This window comes from Molothrus ater, chromosome 15 (assembly GCF_012460135.2).
Source record: "Molothrus ater isolate BHLD 08-10-18 breed brown headed cowbird chromosome 15, BPBGC_Mater_1.1, whole genome shotgun sequence".
Taxonomy (NCBI): domain Eukaryota; kingdom Metazoa; phylum Chordata; class Aves; order Passeriformes; family Icteridae; genus Molothrus; species Molothrus ater.
Genome location: NC_050492.2, coordinates 10,505,426 through 10,523,239, shown reverse-complemented (window position 1 = coordinate 10,523,239; position 17,814 = coordinate 10,505,426). Strand labels below are relative to the sequence as shown.

The 17,814-nt window shown below is 38.4% G+C and overlaps 1 protein-coding gene across 6 annotated transcripts in view; it reads left to right on the top strand.

The window, feature by feature from the left end:
• FAM13B (family with sequence similarity 13 member B) overlaps nt 1-17,265 on the top strand; it is a 44,406-nt gene extending 27,141 nt beyond the window's left edge. For 4 of the 6 annotated variants that reach the window (XM_036391452.2, XM_036391450.2, XM_036391453.2 and 1 more), the window contains exons 12-25: nt 1,823-1,890; nt 2,452-2,506; nt 2,884-3,031; nt 5,481-5,546; nt 6,595-6,805; nt 8,327-8,456; nt 8,900-8,981; nt 9,244-9,473; nt 9,803-9,886; nt 10,686-10,781; nt 13,002-13,085; nt 13,179-13,351; nt 13,771-13,872; nt 14,924-17,265. In XM_036391452.2, coding sequence (XP_036247345.1) covers nt 1,823-1,890; nt 2,452-2,506; nt 2,884-3,031; nt 5,481-5,546; nt 6,595-6,805; nt 8,327-8,456; nt 8,900-8,981; nt 9,244-9,473; nt 9,803-9,886; nt 10,686-10,781; nt 13,002-13,085; nt 13,179-13,351; nt 13,771-13,872; nt 14,924-15,047 — 1,653 coding nt within the window. In that variant the 3' untranslated portion in view covers nt 15,048-17,265. The remainder of the gene's footprint in view (nt 1-1,822; nt 1,891-2,451; nt 2,507-2,883; nt 3,032-5,480; nt 5,547-6,594; nt 6,806-8,326; nt 8,457-8,899; nt 8,982-9,243; nt 9,474-9,802; nt 9,887-10,685; nt 10,782-13,001; nt 13,086-13,178; nt 13,352-13,770; nt 13,873-14,923) is intronic. The other 2 variants (XM_036391454.2, XM_036391455.1) reach the window with 2 other exon arrangements.
• Nucleotides 17,266-17,814: the final 549 nt, after the last annotated feature.

Below are 17,814 nucleotides of genomic sequence, written 5' to 3'. Positions count from 1 at the left end.
AAAACCAAATCTATAGTTCCTTATTTATTTGGTAACACTTTTGTTGTTACAAATCTAAATGATGAATTATGTGGGTGGAGAGGTTTGTCACACATGTGTAGAGGAGTTTCTGCAATGGTTTTCAGCTTCTTGCCTGTGAGTCCATAAATCTTCCCGAGAGTTTCCTGAAAGATAAACAGATAAGCAAACCTATTGTTAGTAGGCTTAAATTAACTAGAAGAATTTAATAGATCTTTGAACTTGCAAAGATGGGAATGGATGCCTTAGCACAGTGAAACTGAGCTGTCTGGAATCTGTATTTTTATTAAAACAAAATGTTTCTGTAGTGCTTTTCACTATTGTGATGTGTTCTGCTCTTGGGCTTTTTGTTTGCTTTTGGGGATCCCAATGACTCTCTTGAGTCACCTAGCAAGCCAAATTTTTGAGTTGTTCCCACAAACTAGCATATTGGTTTGGAATCCCATTCTGTAAATTAAATTTCACAGAATGTATTCATTGTCCTTGTTCTTTCCTTTAGTGCCAAAACTTGATCTAAAAAATAGTTAGTTTGTTATCCTATAGCACAAATGCATAAAACATGGTATTGGATATAAAGGGGAATATGATGCTTGTGAGTGCACAATAGAAATATTTTCTTGTCACACCTGGTGGCATTCTTGGCCTTTTTTTGCTTTTTGATAGACTTCTGTCCATTGCTGGCAGTAGTAAGGTGACATTTTGGTGTGGAGTTTTGTTTTTTTCAATGTTAGATTTTCCATCTTTTTAATCCACTGTTTCAAATTGGAGAGTTGTACTATTTGGGGAGAGGTTAAAGAGAAATGTGGTGATTCTCCTGTGTGGAAGGAGTTTGAGAGGAGTGTCTAGGGTTGTAGGAAAAGAAAGCTCTGCATGTGAGTTCTCCTTTGGGCCCAAAATGGAAATAGAAGCAGCTGTTTCCACAACTCGAGTAAGTGTGACTGTGCAAGACTTGTACAGTTCATCTCCAGGGTGGAAATTATCTGCTGGAGTATGACAAATGCACTGTAATTAAAAATTGTTTCCCCAGATTGGAATTTGACTTGAGGACTGAAATAATATCAGCAGAAGAATGATCTTTTTTCTGACAGGGGTGTCAGTTGCTGTCAGCAGCGTAAAACTGGCAACTGTTGGTGTGTTTGAAGTCTCCTGGTAACTTGATGTTATCTTCAGGCACTGTCAAGATCATTTTGTTAGAATTCCTGAAGTCTAAAACCAAGTGACATATTTTATATTTCAAATTTCTTTTATTCCCCCAAATAAGACACTTTTATGAAGAAATCAAGTACTGGGCTTTGGCATAAATACTTTTAGTGAACAAAGTGGTGACATGGGTTCATCTGAACTTGTTTTGTGAGATGGTGTCATAGAACTGACAGCACTTTTTCATCCCCTTCCAATTCTTTCTGCTTTATTTAGTAACAGGGATTAGTAGCTCCATTAAAAAGTTTGTCAGACTTGTTTCATTTCAAATATGTTGGATACAACAAAAACTTAAAAGTTTTTGAGACTAGGATGTACAAACTGCCATGATTTTAGTCACCCCAAACTTCATGTCATGAGTGACAATTTTAGGTACAACTTTTCTTGAAGAACAAAGTCAGTATCTGAGTTCTGGAGATTAAAACACCTGGTCACTGGCCTTAATTGAGATGTAAAAATGTCACATGGTTAAAAAGTGTGGTTTCCATCCCCACACAGAAAGTTTTAGTTCTTGAGGGTGTTTGGTGGTCAGACGTGATTATAGAAATGTTTTCTGTTGAGAGAGCCATTCCTGAATCTTTCTAAACATACTTTTTCCTAACAGACTGCAGACATATTATTGAAACCATGTGATGAAGATGAAGATGTTGATGAAGAAAATAATAGTGAAAGGTTTGTGCCTTTCTGTACTCATACAAACCTATATGATCAACCTACAGCTTTTTTTTTGTGAACAGCCCTATGTTCTGGGCAAGAGAAGCAGAAGAATAAAACTTTATTTTCTAAAAAATATTTTGGCCTATTTTATTGCTCTTAATGATTGAAGAATTAATGTTAGCAACAGTGACTACCCAGAAAGCTTTGTTAATTTGCAGCTTTAGTTCAGCACTGATTGAAATTTCAGGTTTTGTTCAGTTGAGTTTTAAAATGTTGACTCTCTATTTGAGAATAAAGGTCTGAGCTGGTTTTATTTTCAGCTTTGGTCAAGTCTAGTTGTTGTTTACATGCCATGACTTGAAATTCAATGTGAAGGTCAGAAAGTGGAAAAAAAGTAATATAACTTTTATCCCTCAGAGCTTTAATTATTGCCTGAAGTAAATGCACTCTCTGTCTGCTTAAACTGCATGGGATTTGTAAAAAATAAAAAAATAAGGGGAGTGTATAGTGTTTCCTGTCCATTTAAATGATTAATGTCCATTTAAAATGGTAATGAGGTGTGTGTCTTCTTTTTAGGGAAAATAGTATATCGCTTGATGGCAATGATAGAAAATCTTCAGAGGCATTTCTGGTAAGAAAGATTTTGTTTATATACAGATACACAGCTTCTTATAAGAAATAAAAATGTGAAGTAACACAATCAATTTAGTTTTTAACATCTTGTAGTGGTTGGTGCTGCAGGGCTTGCAGGACCTCTGTTAGAGAGCTCATCATGTCACTTCACAGAAACTTAGGGCAGCCCAGCAAGTTCATGCTTATGCATCTCATGTAAGAAATGTTTTGGAATGTGATTAATTGATTGCTGTTTGGGGTGTGTGTCTCTTCTTAACTCCTCAACTTGGGAAAGATTTCTTTTTTCTTTAAAATTTCTAGAAGTGCTGGAACTGATTAAGTACCTGATTTCCAGATGCTAGGTAATAATAAAATTGTTCTGTTTTTTAAATACAGGATTCAAGTAGCAAGACTTGTGATCTGAATGCAAACCCTGATTCAGAGGGGCTGGGGGATGGCAGCGTTCATGTTCCTGAGGAAGCTCCAGCTGTCCAAGTACCACATCTGGATCTGAAGAATGTGTCTGATGGTGACAAATGGGAAGGTAATTCTCACTCTTTAGCTCACACTATAGTTAGGGAGAAGTGATGAATAAAACTATTTACAAAGTAAAAGCAGGAGGCAACAACATGTTCCTGTACACATGGTAAGATCAACCAAGTCATGACATAGGTCTCATCTTGTTTCAGAACCATCTGCAACTTAATTAAGGACCTTAAAAAATATAAGGAAAACTAAAGAAAGAAAGCAAAGACGTCCAAGTTTCATTCTAGGTGGCATGTTTTGTTTTGTTTTTGTTTTTTATTGACCCTGAGTCTCTCATCCAAGTCTTTAAAAACACTTTGTCAAATTATATAATTTAGTTAAAATTATCATTGTGTCTTGTTTGTCTTTGTTTTATTAAGTGTAAACTATTGAATTGACTGAATTTGACTTAAAATCACTAACCTGCCAAACACAGCAGTTCATACTTCAGTTTTTCAGAAAAAATCTGTCAGTTGTTTTGGTTTCCATGTCATTGGAGGACTTGAAGCAACTCTGAATTTTCAAATAAAGGCTGAAGTTGCAGATGGATGTTTTTCTGTGCCCCTTCTCCTTCCCTGGTTTGCATTTTAGGAGAAGAAAAATACTTGTAACAGTTTTCTCTCAGACAGGATTCCCTATGTTTGTGACCATATTCTTCACTGCCTTCCAGATTTAGCAATCCCCTGAGCTTGTGACTTGACTGAATTTTATTGCTCAAATGTCTGGTAAAACTGTTTGTTTTACTTAAAACAACCATAAGTCCTTTGTAACCAGAGCAAAACACTCTTGTCAATACCTTCTTTTCAAAATACTTCTCTTTTTATGTCTTCCTTATATCATGTTTCCTCTGCCTGGTGTTGGAGTCATCACACCTTAAAAAATGCAAGTGATCTAAGCTGCTAAACCACAGTGAGCTGTCACTGCCAGTGCAATGGCCACAGGCCACTCAGTTCTGGTTTGGAAAACCTGCAGTACAGCTTGATAGATGTATGCAGGTTAACTGTGCAGGGACAGGGTTTTAACTTTCAGCAGGCTCCGCTCTATAACAGGGACAGCTGTTCCTTGAGATGCCTTTAAGTGTCACAGTGAAACCTTAGCAAGGAATCACTGCACTTAACTTGTGGTTGCAGTGTTGGAAGGATTAAAACGAGGGAAGTAAAGCTGGAATGTGTGTTCTGTACCAGTGCAGCTTCGAGCTGTCAGCACATACAGCTTTGTCCTGAAGCTCAAGTGGTGAGAACTGATTGTTGGTTTGTCACTGCTCTTGACTGTCTTGCAAATTAATTGACTTCATCAGCCCACACTTCTCTTTTAACCCTTTTGCAAATAATGAGTTTTGCAACTTGTGATTGGCTTCATTTGTTTTGTACAATATTTGCTGGCTGGTGCTCTTGAGCCCTAGCAAACTGCACATTCAGGGTATGTCATGGCACAGAGAAGTCAAACTGCAGGTGCCCAAAGACACTGAGTCCAGGTTTCCATTCTTGTTGCCCAAGTTAAGAACAAAAGCTAAAACATAAAAATCCTGTTTATGTTTTCAGTGTTTTATTTAGTTTGATTGCTTACTTGCACATTACATTTTGTTGCATCCTCTGTTTGTGTTAAGATGACTTAATATGTATTCTCAGAAGGTTTGTGGCATCCATTTTCATTATTTCCTTAAATCTGCTCATGAAGTTGCTTTTGGTTTTACTTCCCCAAATAGCTTTATTACTCTTGTTTTGAAAATAGAGCAGTGTATCTCTTTATAAATTTATATTATAACTTCTTGGTATTAAATCATGTTCTTTGCAAGAGGTCTTAATCTCACTGTGAAGTGTTTGAACATTGACTGTACTTCAGTCCTGTTTAGGATGGTTATTAGGAACTCAGCCTTCCAAGGCACTGCAAGTCCTTGTGGCATTCCATTGAAGCAGAGTGACTTTGTTAAGAAACCTGTACTAGTCCAAATTCAGTTACAAGGTTTGGGTTATTAAAGCAAATCTAGTAGAAAACTAAAGGCCTGTATGCAACAGAGTTCTTGAAAAGCAACATCAAATGCTTGCTGGCCCAAGGTGAAAATGCAGAATGGTTGATTTATATTTCTGAGTATTTCTTCTGCATTTACTATGCTTTTTGGAAATCACCACCATCTCTATTATTTACAAGCTCTAATCAAAAACATTAGAGCTTGCCTTTGTTCATGTGAGGATGCACGAGTCTCTTATTAAACTGCAATAAGTCTTTACTATTCCTCTACCAGTTCTTTGTAAACCTTTCCAGTAAAAAGTTCAAATTGGCTGAGGACTGAGCATCCTTACCTGCCATGGGAATTGCTTGGAAGCTGAGAGTGCTCAGGGCCTGGTCCAAAAAGATGGGATGTTTTTCCCTGGTACTGTATCTTCCTGCTTTACATGTTATGTATAGTTTGTTCTGACTGTGCTGTGTGTTCACTTTAGTATTTTTGCCATTCTTTTTCATTTTATTAGCGCCATGCCCTATCACTTTCCCCCTCATTGATTTCAAAACAATGCATCTGCAGAGAGAAGGGGAGGGTAAGTATGGTTCGCCATACGTTCAGTTATCTGCCTTTTGATAGTTGATGGTTTGCTTTCTAACTAACCCTTCACCTGCTGTCCCTTATATCTTGGGAATATTCTGATCTGCAGCTTTTTTGTTGATTCAAAAAGGTCCCCTTCTTGTATCTTGTACTGTGCAAACAGGCAAGATCACAGATGAAAAACAACAAAAAATTCCCAATCATACTTAGTAAATGTGCAGTGGAAAGCAGGTACAAGGGTTATTTTTTTTTTTGAAGATTACTTTGTGGGTTTTATTGTTGTTCTGCACACTTTGAACCCAGTTTTCAAATTTCTGATTTGAACTAGGAAAAAGAACAGGCAACTCTGAAAGGAAAAGGGGGGTGGGATTTTAAATTGAAGTAATTGAAAGGCTGTGTCAGCTTTTTTTTTTTAGACAGCAAGAAAACCATGCCAATTATAAGAAATGTTAGCAAGGAGCTTTTCATAGGGATTTGAAGGAATTGATTGTTTTGGAATCTCCCTCCTAAAAAATCACCTTCCACAAATTAAGAAATCTCTTTTTCTTAGTGTTGTAAAGGTAGATTTTATCATAAAACCCCAAAACACTCCTTGAAAATGACTTAAGCAAATGGGCATTGTCCCTAAACCTTCTTCAAAACCAAGAGGACCAACTTTCAAAGTACATGCATACAGTATGAAAATTAATTTCCACAGCAAAATACTGGAATGGACGATAAACATATTCTTCTTATTTAATATTTCTGATACATAAATAAGGCTCTATTACACTGTTGAACTGCTCAGAAATGCATACTCCCAAGATACACTTTGAAAAAGGGATCCTAGTGTGCATACTTCATTTCAGTACCTTTTTCTTTCAGTTATATGACAGAATTTGTAGCTTTCTGATGCATTTCACTGTTTTTATTCACTTTGTGTATGACACCACATCCTCTAGAGCATACAAGACTAAGCATTGGGTTCACATTTTTGTTTCGACTCTTGTTGATAGTTCTGGTAACAGAAAAGTACCATTTTGTGTCTTTTTTTTATCTTCTAGATCCATTTCCTGCTTTCAAGTCTTGGCAGGAGGACAGTGAATCTGGAGAAGCTCAGCTTTCCCCACAGGCTGGGAGGATGACTAACCATCCATTGGAAGAGGACTGTCATCCCATTTTGTCACATCGGAGTTTGGATTTTGGGCAAAGCCAGCGTTTCTTACATGATCCAGAAACGTTGGACTCTTCATCCAAAGCACTTTCTTTTGTTAGGTGTGTATTTTAATGCAGTCTGGGGGACAGGATGTGTTAAGCCAGGATGAAAATACATCTGCTTGAGATTGCCACGGGTTTTCATGATCTGAATGAACTGAAGACCAAGGTCAAACATTGTGTGACCATTTGGCTGCTCTGCCTGCCCAGGAGCTGCTGCAGGGAGTTAGAGCAGAGGTTCAGCTGGGGTGGGATCGTGGCTCTCCAAGTGGCCTTTGACAGATGCTGAGGGAAAGAGGATAAAAATAGGACAAGATTGCAGAGCTTTCCCTGGCATTTGGTCACGGCTTCGGACAAATGGCACTTCCTGGGCTGAAAGTAGTATTTATATCCTTTGTTTACCAGGCTTTGCTAGACTCTGGTCTGATTTTCTGTAAGCTCTGGCTTTTTTTCCTTGTATTTTTTTAACCTGGTTTATTAAAGTAGAGTTGTATTTTTTTAACCTAGTTTATTAGAGTTGTCACTAAACAAGCTGCAGGTTATTTCTATTTGTGAACTGGGCAGTGGGACTCTCCAAAACTGTAAATAACTTGTGACTTGTACTGTCTGCTCCTGTTACTGGGAAAGGGAAGTTGAGAAGAATTTGCATGCTTGTTAAGGAATAAATAATCTCATAAAAATGTGAAAGCCTGAGACAGGAGATTGGAAAAAGTTTAGAGTTTCTAGTTGTCTGTCTGGCAGGTTTATTGATGCAAAAAGATCCTTGTGCAAGTTTTGTCCAATTAACCACAGAAGATATTTAACAAGTACTGTTAAAAATGATGTAGAAGACTGACCTGCAGAAAAGTGCTGATGATAATAGCTGTTCTCCTCATTCTGAAACTAATAAGGATCTGCTCTAGTAGATTATTAGATTAGTATTGCTAATATCTTGAACTACATAGATTTCACTGGCTGTGTTGAGGGATGTTTCAGGCACTTTGTATAATAAGTGTTCTGGAAAATTCTCATGTCAGTCTTAAAACAAAAAATGCTTGCAAGAGCAGCAAATGTCAAGGAGCTGTGTGAAAGATGATATAAAATCACATACTTTAGGAGTCTGTTAGTAAAATCTAAAGAAATTTATTATAAGCCTAACAAATTATATAGATACTTTTTTGGCTTAATTATCTCTTAACTTGCCTGAGACAGTTGAGTGAAGCTGTTTAATTACCAAGGATTGTTCAGTGGTATTTTCTAGCCTGGGCTTTTATCTGTGCCCAGTCCTTGAAGAACAGCTGAGTATATAGTAATTTAGGTAAAGAGCCCAGGCACCAGAAAGTTGCCAATTAATGGTCCATTACACTTGAATTTCAAATACAGTTTTTCTGTTTTGGATATTACTCATGTTAGGGAGACAAAACTAAGATCACATCTTGAAGGCAGCAGCTCAAAGCAGTTTGAGTAAATAGCTCTGAAAACTTGAAATTAATGGATTAAGAACAGGAGAAAAAATGAAATTATTCATCTCTGACTTCAATATACATCTTGTTTGTGCTCATTTAATTATCTAAATGACATTTTTAAAATATTTTTGAACAGAACACGAAGAGCATCCTTTAGCTCAAAAGATGACAAAAGGGAAGATAAGACACCTTATCAGCTTGTCAAGAAATTACAGAAAAAAATAAAGCAATTTGAGGAACAGTTTGAAAAAGACAAAAACAGTAAGGTAGGTTAGCACTTCTGTCTTTACCCAGGATAAAGGACTGCACAGGAGGGCTGAGTGACTCTGTAGTTCATTATTGAATAATTGTGTTCACAAATGAGAATTTTGTTACACACTGCAAAAGGGAGCTGAGCAACAGCAATATTAGAAAATGTGCCAGAACGCCAGAGCCAAAGGAGGAGAGAGTGACAGTTCTGCTGAGAGACTGAGGCCATTTCAGATGTGTGGAAAAGCAGAAGTGTCTTACCACTCTCTGGTTCAGCTGCTGAAGTTGTTTCCGTTTTATTTTCAGAAGTGTTTTCCTTTTGTTGGCACTGAGATCTGAACTGATACTGAGTGGCATTCCTGTAACTGTTCACATTTACCATCACAAATCTTGAAAGAAGTATTTATAAACAAGATTTAGTGTGTTTGTTTTAATATGTAGTTTATTTGTATTTTTTCAGCCCTCCTATAGTGATATTGCAGCCAATCCAAAAGTTTTAAAATGGATGACTGAACTTACCAAATTGAGAAAGCAAATAAAAGGTAAGAGATTGCTACAATTTTTCTTCTCTTGCAACACAAATTATCTTCATGGCTGAAATGGCTAAGTCATTCAGTAAACTTCCACAGCACACAAAAATGTTTCATTTCTACATTCTGCATTATTCAAAAATGAAATTATTCTTATGGCTTTAGTTCTTTAGGAGGGAAACTTTCCATATGCAAATTGCTATGTTCCTGTACTTGCAGTTAAATAAACTGTGTTATTTTAAACCTTTGGACTGAGCAGTTTTTCTCTTTTCAGATGCAAAGCAGAGGAGCTCAGAGGGAGAATTCATACCTCAAACACGTCCACGAAGTAACACTCTTCCAAAAAGCTTTGGTTCCTCTCTTGACCAAGAGGATGAAGAAAATGAAGATGAGATGCGGGTTGTGCAGAAAGAGAAGAAGCCCACTAAGGAGGCTACACTAGAACTCATTTTGAAAAGATTAAAGGAAAAACGAGTTGAGAGATGTTTGCCAGAAGATATAAAGGTAAGCATGAGGTCATGGATAGGCTCTTTCTGAGACAATAAGGGGGAAATAGAGCACTTGAGGTACCACTTTATCAACATCATGATGCCTCTGGCTAGCAGCCCTTTGCCAGGCCATCATATTTCAGACTCAGTGGGGAAATTATCAACATGAACCACATTCTCCTTGCTCTGTATTAAAATATTTACAAGTTTGTGCTGACAATATGGAACAGCTTTAACTGGAGGAAGGTGGGTTGTACGATGTTAACTAACCTAAGTTTGGCTTAGGCATCTGGATAGCGAATAAAAGTGACTTGTGTTTGATGAAATGCTAATTATTCTTGATAGAAAATGACAAAGGACCATTTGGTGGAAGAGAAAACATCTCTCCAGAAGAGCCTCCTGTATTATGAAAGCCAACATGGACGGCCGGTAATGCTTGGCTTTATTTCAAACTCTGCCATTAATGTGTGCATGGACAGCAGTAACTCTTGAGCAATAGTAAGACCAGAACTTAATGCTGGTGTGGGGGGTTCTTCTTTTTCCTTCTCCAAAACATAAAGGTATCTATTGGCCTCCATGTTGCCAACTGAGGAACTTGCTGATTGACTTCTAAAAAAAGAAAAAAAGTATGTATTAATAGGCCCCCTTTTCAGAAATCAGAAGGTGATTGGAGTGTGCAAAGTGTTGGGTGTCATTTGGCGCCTTATATGTCTGTGAGGCAAAGAGATGTCTGAAAAATAAACAAGATTATTGAATTTCCTCAGAAAAGACCAGAAATGTTATTCTGGATTTCACAGAAACAGAAATGAAAGGACAGTTCCCACCCCCTTCTCTACAGTTTCATCTTCTTCTTTTTTCCCTTTCATTTCTGTAGAACCATCATCATTGCCAGGCACACATCTTTTCCCTCACTTCTTGGTCCCTTTTTTGCCTCTTTTCCATGGATATTTGAATACAGGGTTTGCCTGTGCTGAGGCTCCCCTAATTTTTAGGAACCATTTAAATCTTTTCCCTGAAAAGTACACAATATTAAAGTGAGAGAGAATGAAAAAGCACCCAGTTATTCCCTTTTATCTGCACAAACCCCCTTTCATGCCCACAGTGTAAGGTAGTTTTATATTCCTAGCTGGAATGCTGGTGGCCTGGCAGGAGAAGCACACGGCTTTGTGTTTGCTTGTCTGTGATGGAGTGACCGGTATCATTAATTCTCTGGTTTCTCTGCCTCTAGGTTACTAGAGAAGAAAGACATATTGTGAAGCCACTTTATGACAGATACAGACTTGTAAAACAAATGTTAACTAGAGCAAGCATTACTCCTATTCTTGTGAGTAAAACAAATGCTATTTCTGTTTATTTTCCCCACTTTTGAACTGTGAGGCTGCCTTTAGAAGAGCTAGTAACACTGTTCTGTGGAACATCTTTCTTGTGGAAGATACAAGATATTGTTGTCATTGTACTTTTGAGGCATTTGATTGATTTACTGCTGAGAACAGAGCAGTTCCAAGCTGTCTGTGACCTTGATGGCTCTTGGGAATTAAATTATTCTCTCTGGAAGTAAGTGAGCTGTGCTAACTTGCTGTGGCTGAGATGTTCCCAAGTGCCTGTGCTAGGTATGGATCCCAAGGACATACTGTACTTTCAGTCCTCCCCAGAATAGTAACACCAGTTGCAGTGCAGGTTGCTGTCAGCAGAGGCTTGAGTGACAGGATTGCCATCAGAACCATTTCATTCCTTCATGCTTCCCCAGAGAGAGACATGTTACCAGCACCTGCAGCATCTGTACAGCATCCCTGCTTTTTCATTGTGTTTTCACTTCATTTCCTTCTGAATTTTCTATCCTCTCTCTGTGGTCTTCTAAGAGATGAGGAAGAAAAGTTTCCATACTGTGCAAGGAAATTGATGTAACCTTGTTTATAGTACCTGTAAAACAGCTGGGGAATGACAGCCAGCTGGTTTTGTTCTGCATGAGCCATAATCCAAGCCTTGCATACTGACCCAGACTTGCAAAATACCTGTTTGGATGTTGGCTGCTGACCCTTTTGGAAGGAAGGGGCTGCATAGCTGACATGAGATAATCTCTTTGCATACAGACAGTTCTTCCCAGACACAGGTAGGTAGCTGGGCTTACTCAGCAGGAGCTTAATCTGCTGTTTACATTGTCACTGACAGTTCTGAGCTCTCCCCTCTAAGCTGGAGTACACTGAGATAAAGGGACCAGGTCAAGATTCTGCCTTTCTTGCACGTACACTGTTTTTGGTGGCTCCTTTTAAAGAAAAACATAATTTGGATCACAGTCAGGTTTAGGGGCTTTTTTATCAGAATCCCTTTCTGAACTCCATAAGCACAGGCTGCTCTTAGGCACCAGTGTGTTTCTCTGTGACTGGTGAGTCACAGCTTTCTGGTAGTGCCCTTGACTGATTGAACTCTATGCCATCTCTCCCCTCAGAAATCTGACAGTTCAGCTGAGATGGGTTTTACATTCTGGGCAGCCTTATGACTGTACCATAGCCATTCTGGTTTCTGGCTGTGAAGTAAAGGGATGGGTGATAGCTCACCAGAAGGATTTTAAATTCAGGAGAGATGTCAGTAACATGATTCCTAACCTGTGCTGTAGGCAGCACCTGTAAAATTTTTTTCACAGGTCTTTGCTTTTGAAGCCTATAAGAAATATGAGGAGCTTTCTCATATTGCCAAGGATTGTTCAGTTGTAACTTCTAAGTAGTCTATATTCAGTGCCAGCTATTTCAAGAACTGATTTTTAGGTTTGTATGACAATTAATTCCATGAGATCTCTTACTGTATCCTGGTACACCAAGGACATGCACTGAAGCCTGTATGGAAATGTCCAGAAAAGCAGGAGACTATTTACCTTTCATGAACTGCAGTTTTGGACAGGTCATTGTCTGTGTGGCTTTTGTGTTTCACATTTTCCTGTCCAGAGACCATCTGTTGGAGCTGCTTCTGCTGTCTGGGGATAAGGGATGAGCAGGACATTATGGCAGGTGTGCAGCAGGCACCTGGACAGGGACACCTGCTTTAGGCTGCTGGAGTTTAAAGGATTTTGACTCTGAGGTGGCAACACATAGCTCTGATTTCACACTTCCACCTGCAGGCCTTCACAGTGGTCTGGAAAAGGAGCCAGGCAGGATTATTCCCAATGGATGCCTGCAGGAGATAACCAGCTCTGGCCTCTGTAACTGTGCTTTGGTTTGGGAGGATCAAGAATAAATACAAAATTCAGAGCTATCATTGCACTTTATGAATCTTCTACAAAACATGGAGAGAGCAAATGCTTTTTATTTCAGGTCTGAAAATGACTATTTTAAAATAAATTATAAGCTACAACAATTATTTCTGTGTCAAGGATACCTTGGGTACCTGAGCTTTTTGGGTTGTATGGTTATTTTATTTGTGCTCTGTGAGTATGTTCACTGTCTTCTATTCACCTCAGAGAGGAAATATTGGGTGACTTCAGTGTAATTCTGATTTCAAACAGCACTTGATGTCTTACTGTACATTTTGAAACAAATTTCCATTTTTTCAGGGATCACCATCAACCAAGAGGCGGGGGCAGATGTTACAGCCCATTATTGAAGGTGAAACTGCCCATTTTTTTGAAGAAATTAAGGTAGGTGCAGTGCCTTTAAAAAATACTCCCAGCACTTGTAATAGGGAACTGAAATACATCATAATTATTCTGAATTTCTGTTTTCACTTTCAGGAGGAAGAGGAGGAAAGTGATGGTTTGTCTACAGATCTGAATGAAATCTTAAAAACTGCTGCCCAAACACAGCCTGTTCTAAGCCCAGTTGAAAACTCTGAGTCTGATATTGAAGATGGTCAAGAGAAACTCACCCGGGACCTGAGGCTCTCCAGCACCCGAGCTGCTTCTATGTATGGACAATTAAGTGGATAATTTAATTATAGTAGTTGTAATTACTGTAGTTAGAGTCATGATAACTGAATCTCTGATGTTGGGTGAAAGGGAGTGACATGTTCAGCACTTCTCAGGAAATGTTTGGATTGAATGAGTGTTCTTTGCTCTGACATGTCTGACTAAGATCTTTTTGTACTCAGTGAATTATTTAGTATCTTCTAAACCTTCTTTAGCCTTACTTGAGCTGTGTAGACAGCAGAAAATTTATACCCCTCTATTAACTGCTAGTTTGTTCTCAATATTTCACTTTCAAACTGACAGTATGTTCCTTATGAACCAGACAAATAAATTATTAGTGCAGCTAGCTCAGCTGATTCTGAGGAATTGAAATTCTATTGTAAGGCCAACATATTTTTCTTTCACTTGAAATTTTTAGGCCTGAATTGTTGGAGCAACTGTGGAAAGCCAGAGCTGAGAAGAAGAAGCTACGTAAGACATTACGAGAGTTTGAAGAGGAATTTTATCAGCAGAATGGAAGGTTTGTTTAGCACAAAACCAGATGCTGGGCTGCAGCCTCATTATGTAGCCAAGTGCATTTTCTAACTTTGAATGTGGTCAGCTGGAATCTGATCTGTTTTGATCTGCTGTGAATAATCTCCTGAGGGAGATAACTTTGTGTATTTTTAACAGTTCCATTTTTAAAAAATAGCATTTAAAAATACCTACTAGAAAGTATGTTTTTTTTTTATTTTAAAAGCCCCATATTATCCCTGTTCTTTAACATAGGGCAGGTAAATTTGCCCATTTGCCCCTTGTTCCAGTAGGTTGGTTCTGGCAGAGGATATTTGCTGTACCAGTAGAGGTTTTTATAATTTTTATTCTCCATATAGTTTAGCTCTTTTAGGTTTCTTATTTGAATTTGTTTTGTCATGAATTAGATTGCATTGCTGCCCATCATATTTTTGAGATGTCTCATGTCATGAGCAAAACTAACAACACTCCTAACAAGTCACTTCCTTGACTGGCAAATGTTCTCACTTGACTTTGCCTTCTCCTGTATTTCTCCTGGTCACACAAATTCCAGTAACGTGCCTTCATTGTGCACTTACTGAATTTGGAACAAAACTCCTTTTGACTTCAATGGCAAATAATGAGGTTAATCATATTAATAGATTATTTGTTATAGTCCAGTAAGAATAATGCTCTGCTGCTAATTTGTGGGTCAATCTACTTACAGTAAAAAATGTAGATTGACTTAAATGTGTTTTTTTCTGTAGCGTATACACAGGCTTTGAAATGAAACTCTTCATATCCTGTTAGTAAAATTCCCAGGAGAATTTAGGGCAGTGGTTATTACCCAATGCTGCAGCAGTTGTACAGAATAAATTCTGCTGGGTTTTCAATTCAGTTTTTAGGTGATGGCAGTTTTAACTACAATAAACTAAAATATGCCTGTTATTGGTGAACAAGCTGCCAATAATAATAATAATTTTCATCTGCCCTAAAATAACTTCTTGTAGCTGCTTCTGTGTTTGGCTTGCTGCAGGATGGATGATTTAGTTGAAATTTTTATGTTTTTCTTTTTACAGGAATGTACAGAAAGAAGATCGGGTCCCAATGCTGGATGAGTACAGGGAGTACAAGAAAATCAAAGCCAAACTGAGGCTGTTAGAAGTCCTTATCAGCAAACAAGATTCTTCAAAATCAATTTAAATTATATTCCTCCAACCTGTTGAGTAACATGCTGTTTCCATATACTACCCCTGTACTTATTGGGTGCTTGTGTTCATGTGTCATGCACTGTTGAAAGAATCCAGTTTGTGCACTTTACTGTGGTGCCACTAGGACATGTTTGAAGGGTAAGTAGGTCTTGTCTAGAGAGCAGATAAGGTTTCTGAGTTTGAGACTGCTCTATCCAACTTTAGCAAACACAGTTTCCATCGAAGTTTGTATTCCAGATGCATCCATCCTGTTCCAAAACAACCATAGCTTTTTTTTATCTTTAGCATTCAAGAACTTTGAGACTTTTGTTATTACTAACCTTTTGCATTGTTGAAGAAATTATTAATATTGTAATGCTACACCGAACTATTCCTCTTGCCTAAAAAATCAGCAAATTAAGGGTACAGCTCTTAATTCTTGGAACACTTAAACAGACTGTAATTCCTTTCAAAGGACTGCTGTGGAACAACTTTGATTTTTTGGTATTCTAAATTGCACCTGTACACATTAATAATTAACGTCTATGGATTTTGCTCATTAGCGGTCACGTTTCCTCCTTGATAAAGATGACAGTGGACAAACCAGAAAGTGACCTTTTCTTAGTGGCTTTTAAACCTTGGAAAACTGAACAGTTCAATCACATGCTGCCTACAGGACTCATGTCATTGTTGTTCATTTTGATCCCTTTTTGGGTTGTTGTTTATCAGCCAGTGGTGACGTAGTGTTTGGGCTGAATTGGATACGGCATCTCCGCTTTCAGAAGATTTGAGGAGCACAGTGAACACTGTGGTGGTTGGGAAATCTGGTGGTGCTCAGACTTGTGTGGCTCCACAGAAAGGAGCTGGCTTAGGACAGTTAAAATCCCACTGTACCTGAAAGGAGTATGGTGTCAAGGGCTAAAATCAGTGTAGTTAACATGCACCACAGGGAGAACCGTCGGTTTGGAGTGGAAAGATTACTGCTGTTTATCACGGTTTTGTTTTACAGTTGGAGAATAAAAATACATTATCTAATCCTTACGATGTAAGCAAAACAGTTTATGGGCCTTGCATGATTTAGCTTCAGAGTTGAATCTAAATAATGTTTTGAGTATCACATCTGCTGTGCTGAATGATGATTTAGGGACTAGCTTTGCTCTGCAGCAGCCATCCGCAGCTGTTTCTGATCTGGCAAAATCAAAATGTTAATTTCAGCTGGTGCTTTCTCAGTTGGTTTTTTTTTTTTATTTCAGTGTATCAGTTTGATTGTGGCCATGTTTTGCATGCACCTACTCTCACTGCATGTTTTTATGACTGGCTAATGTCAACATAGCAATGATTCACTCTGCTTTGTGAAAGACCAAAAATGAACTTTCTCACAATGTAAGAAATGGCTCGCACATAACTCAGAGACTTGCTGTTGTGTCATGAAGCATATGAAATAGGTTGCAAGTAGGATTTTTAGTGCTCAGATTTCATTTGTGTACTGTAGAATACTTCTTGGTTTGTTTTACTCTGCTTGTAGGCATGTATTTTTGGAATTCAGAAAAAAAAGCACTAAAACTATTGAGCACTGGTGGTATGCCTTTTTTTTCTTTTCTTTTTTTTTTTTTAACTGCAAAGTGATCTGGGACCTTAGAGAATTATGAGGTTAAAGTAGTCTTTGAGACCATTTACCAATTTTATTCAGTTCCATTGTGCAATGTACACTTCAGTTCCTTTTCTATCAGTCTGCAGACACGGGTGTATCCAAACATTGAAACTAATGTGTACTGTATAGTGTTGTACATGAATGTTTGTGTTTTATATACCACATGCAAAATGTCAATATGCACTATTTAAATGTTTTAAATAATATATTCCTCCTTTATAATGCTTAAATCTATATGATTCCAATATTTTTATAAGTGAGTGAGTGATCAGACTGGTTCCAATTCAGAATTAACAGCTGCTTTGTGTTTGTTATGCAGTGTTTGGCTGTTTATTCAGTATAGTAGATAAGCATGGCAACAGTTATGCTGAGTGTGTTTTGTGCCATCCTTGTTGAGCAATAAATAAATGGTAGAACTAGGCATTTTGTGATATAACAGTTTTACTTTGGTAAAAGCAAAAGCTATATATCTATATGGATATATAGATATGGAATATATATAACTAAACCAGATATAATTGCATTGCTATGTCTGGTGCTCATTGTATAGACTTTTATAATAAAAGTACCTTAACCTTTATTGTCTTGTATTTTTGTTTCTCATCATGCTTTCTCCTCCACTGCCATCCCTTATAAAGGAGTGCTGGATCCTTTGCTGCTCCTCTTTGTAGCTGCAGGGTGTTGTGAGGAGGGTCCGAATTCCACGATGTGCCCTGGTGGTGGCTCGGGTGAAACTGCATCCCCTGGAGCCGCGTCCTGCCCGTGCAGGGGAGGGGCCCCAGCGCTCCCGGGCTGACCGGATCGTGGTGCCGGCCGGGCTTCAGCTCCTGCTGGGGTGACAGGGAGCACCCCGGGACACGGCTCCTTCCTGCCCCAGCAGCAGCAGCCTGGGTGCAGGAGCCACCACTGGGACGCTTCATTCACTGCCCTCAGCCAAGCACATCGGATGTGTCTCTGTACCATGAGGATCTCTCAGCCTGCAATCAGTACTGCAGCACTTACTGCTGTAACTGTGGCCAGGAAACGCTGCTTTTGTGTGTGGTGTTTGTGAGGGTCCCCAGGATGAGGTGAGAGATGAGAATCTACTCCATGTTCTTAGAAGGCTGATTTATTATATTATGATATTATG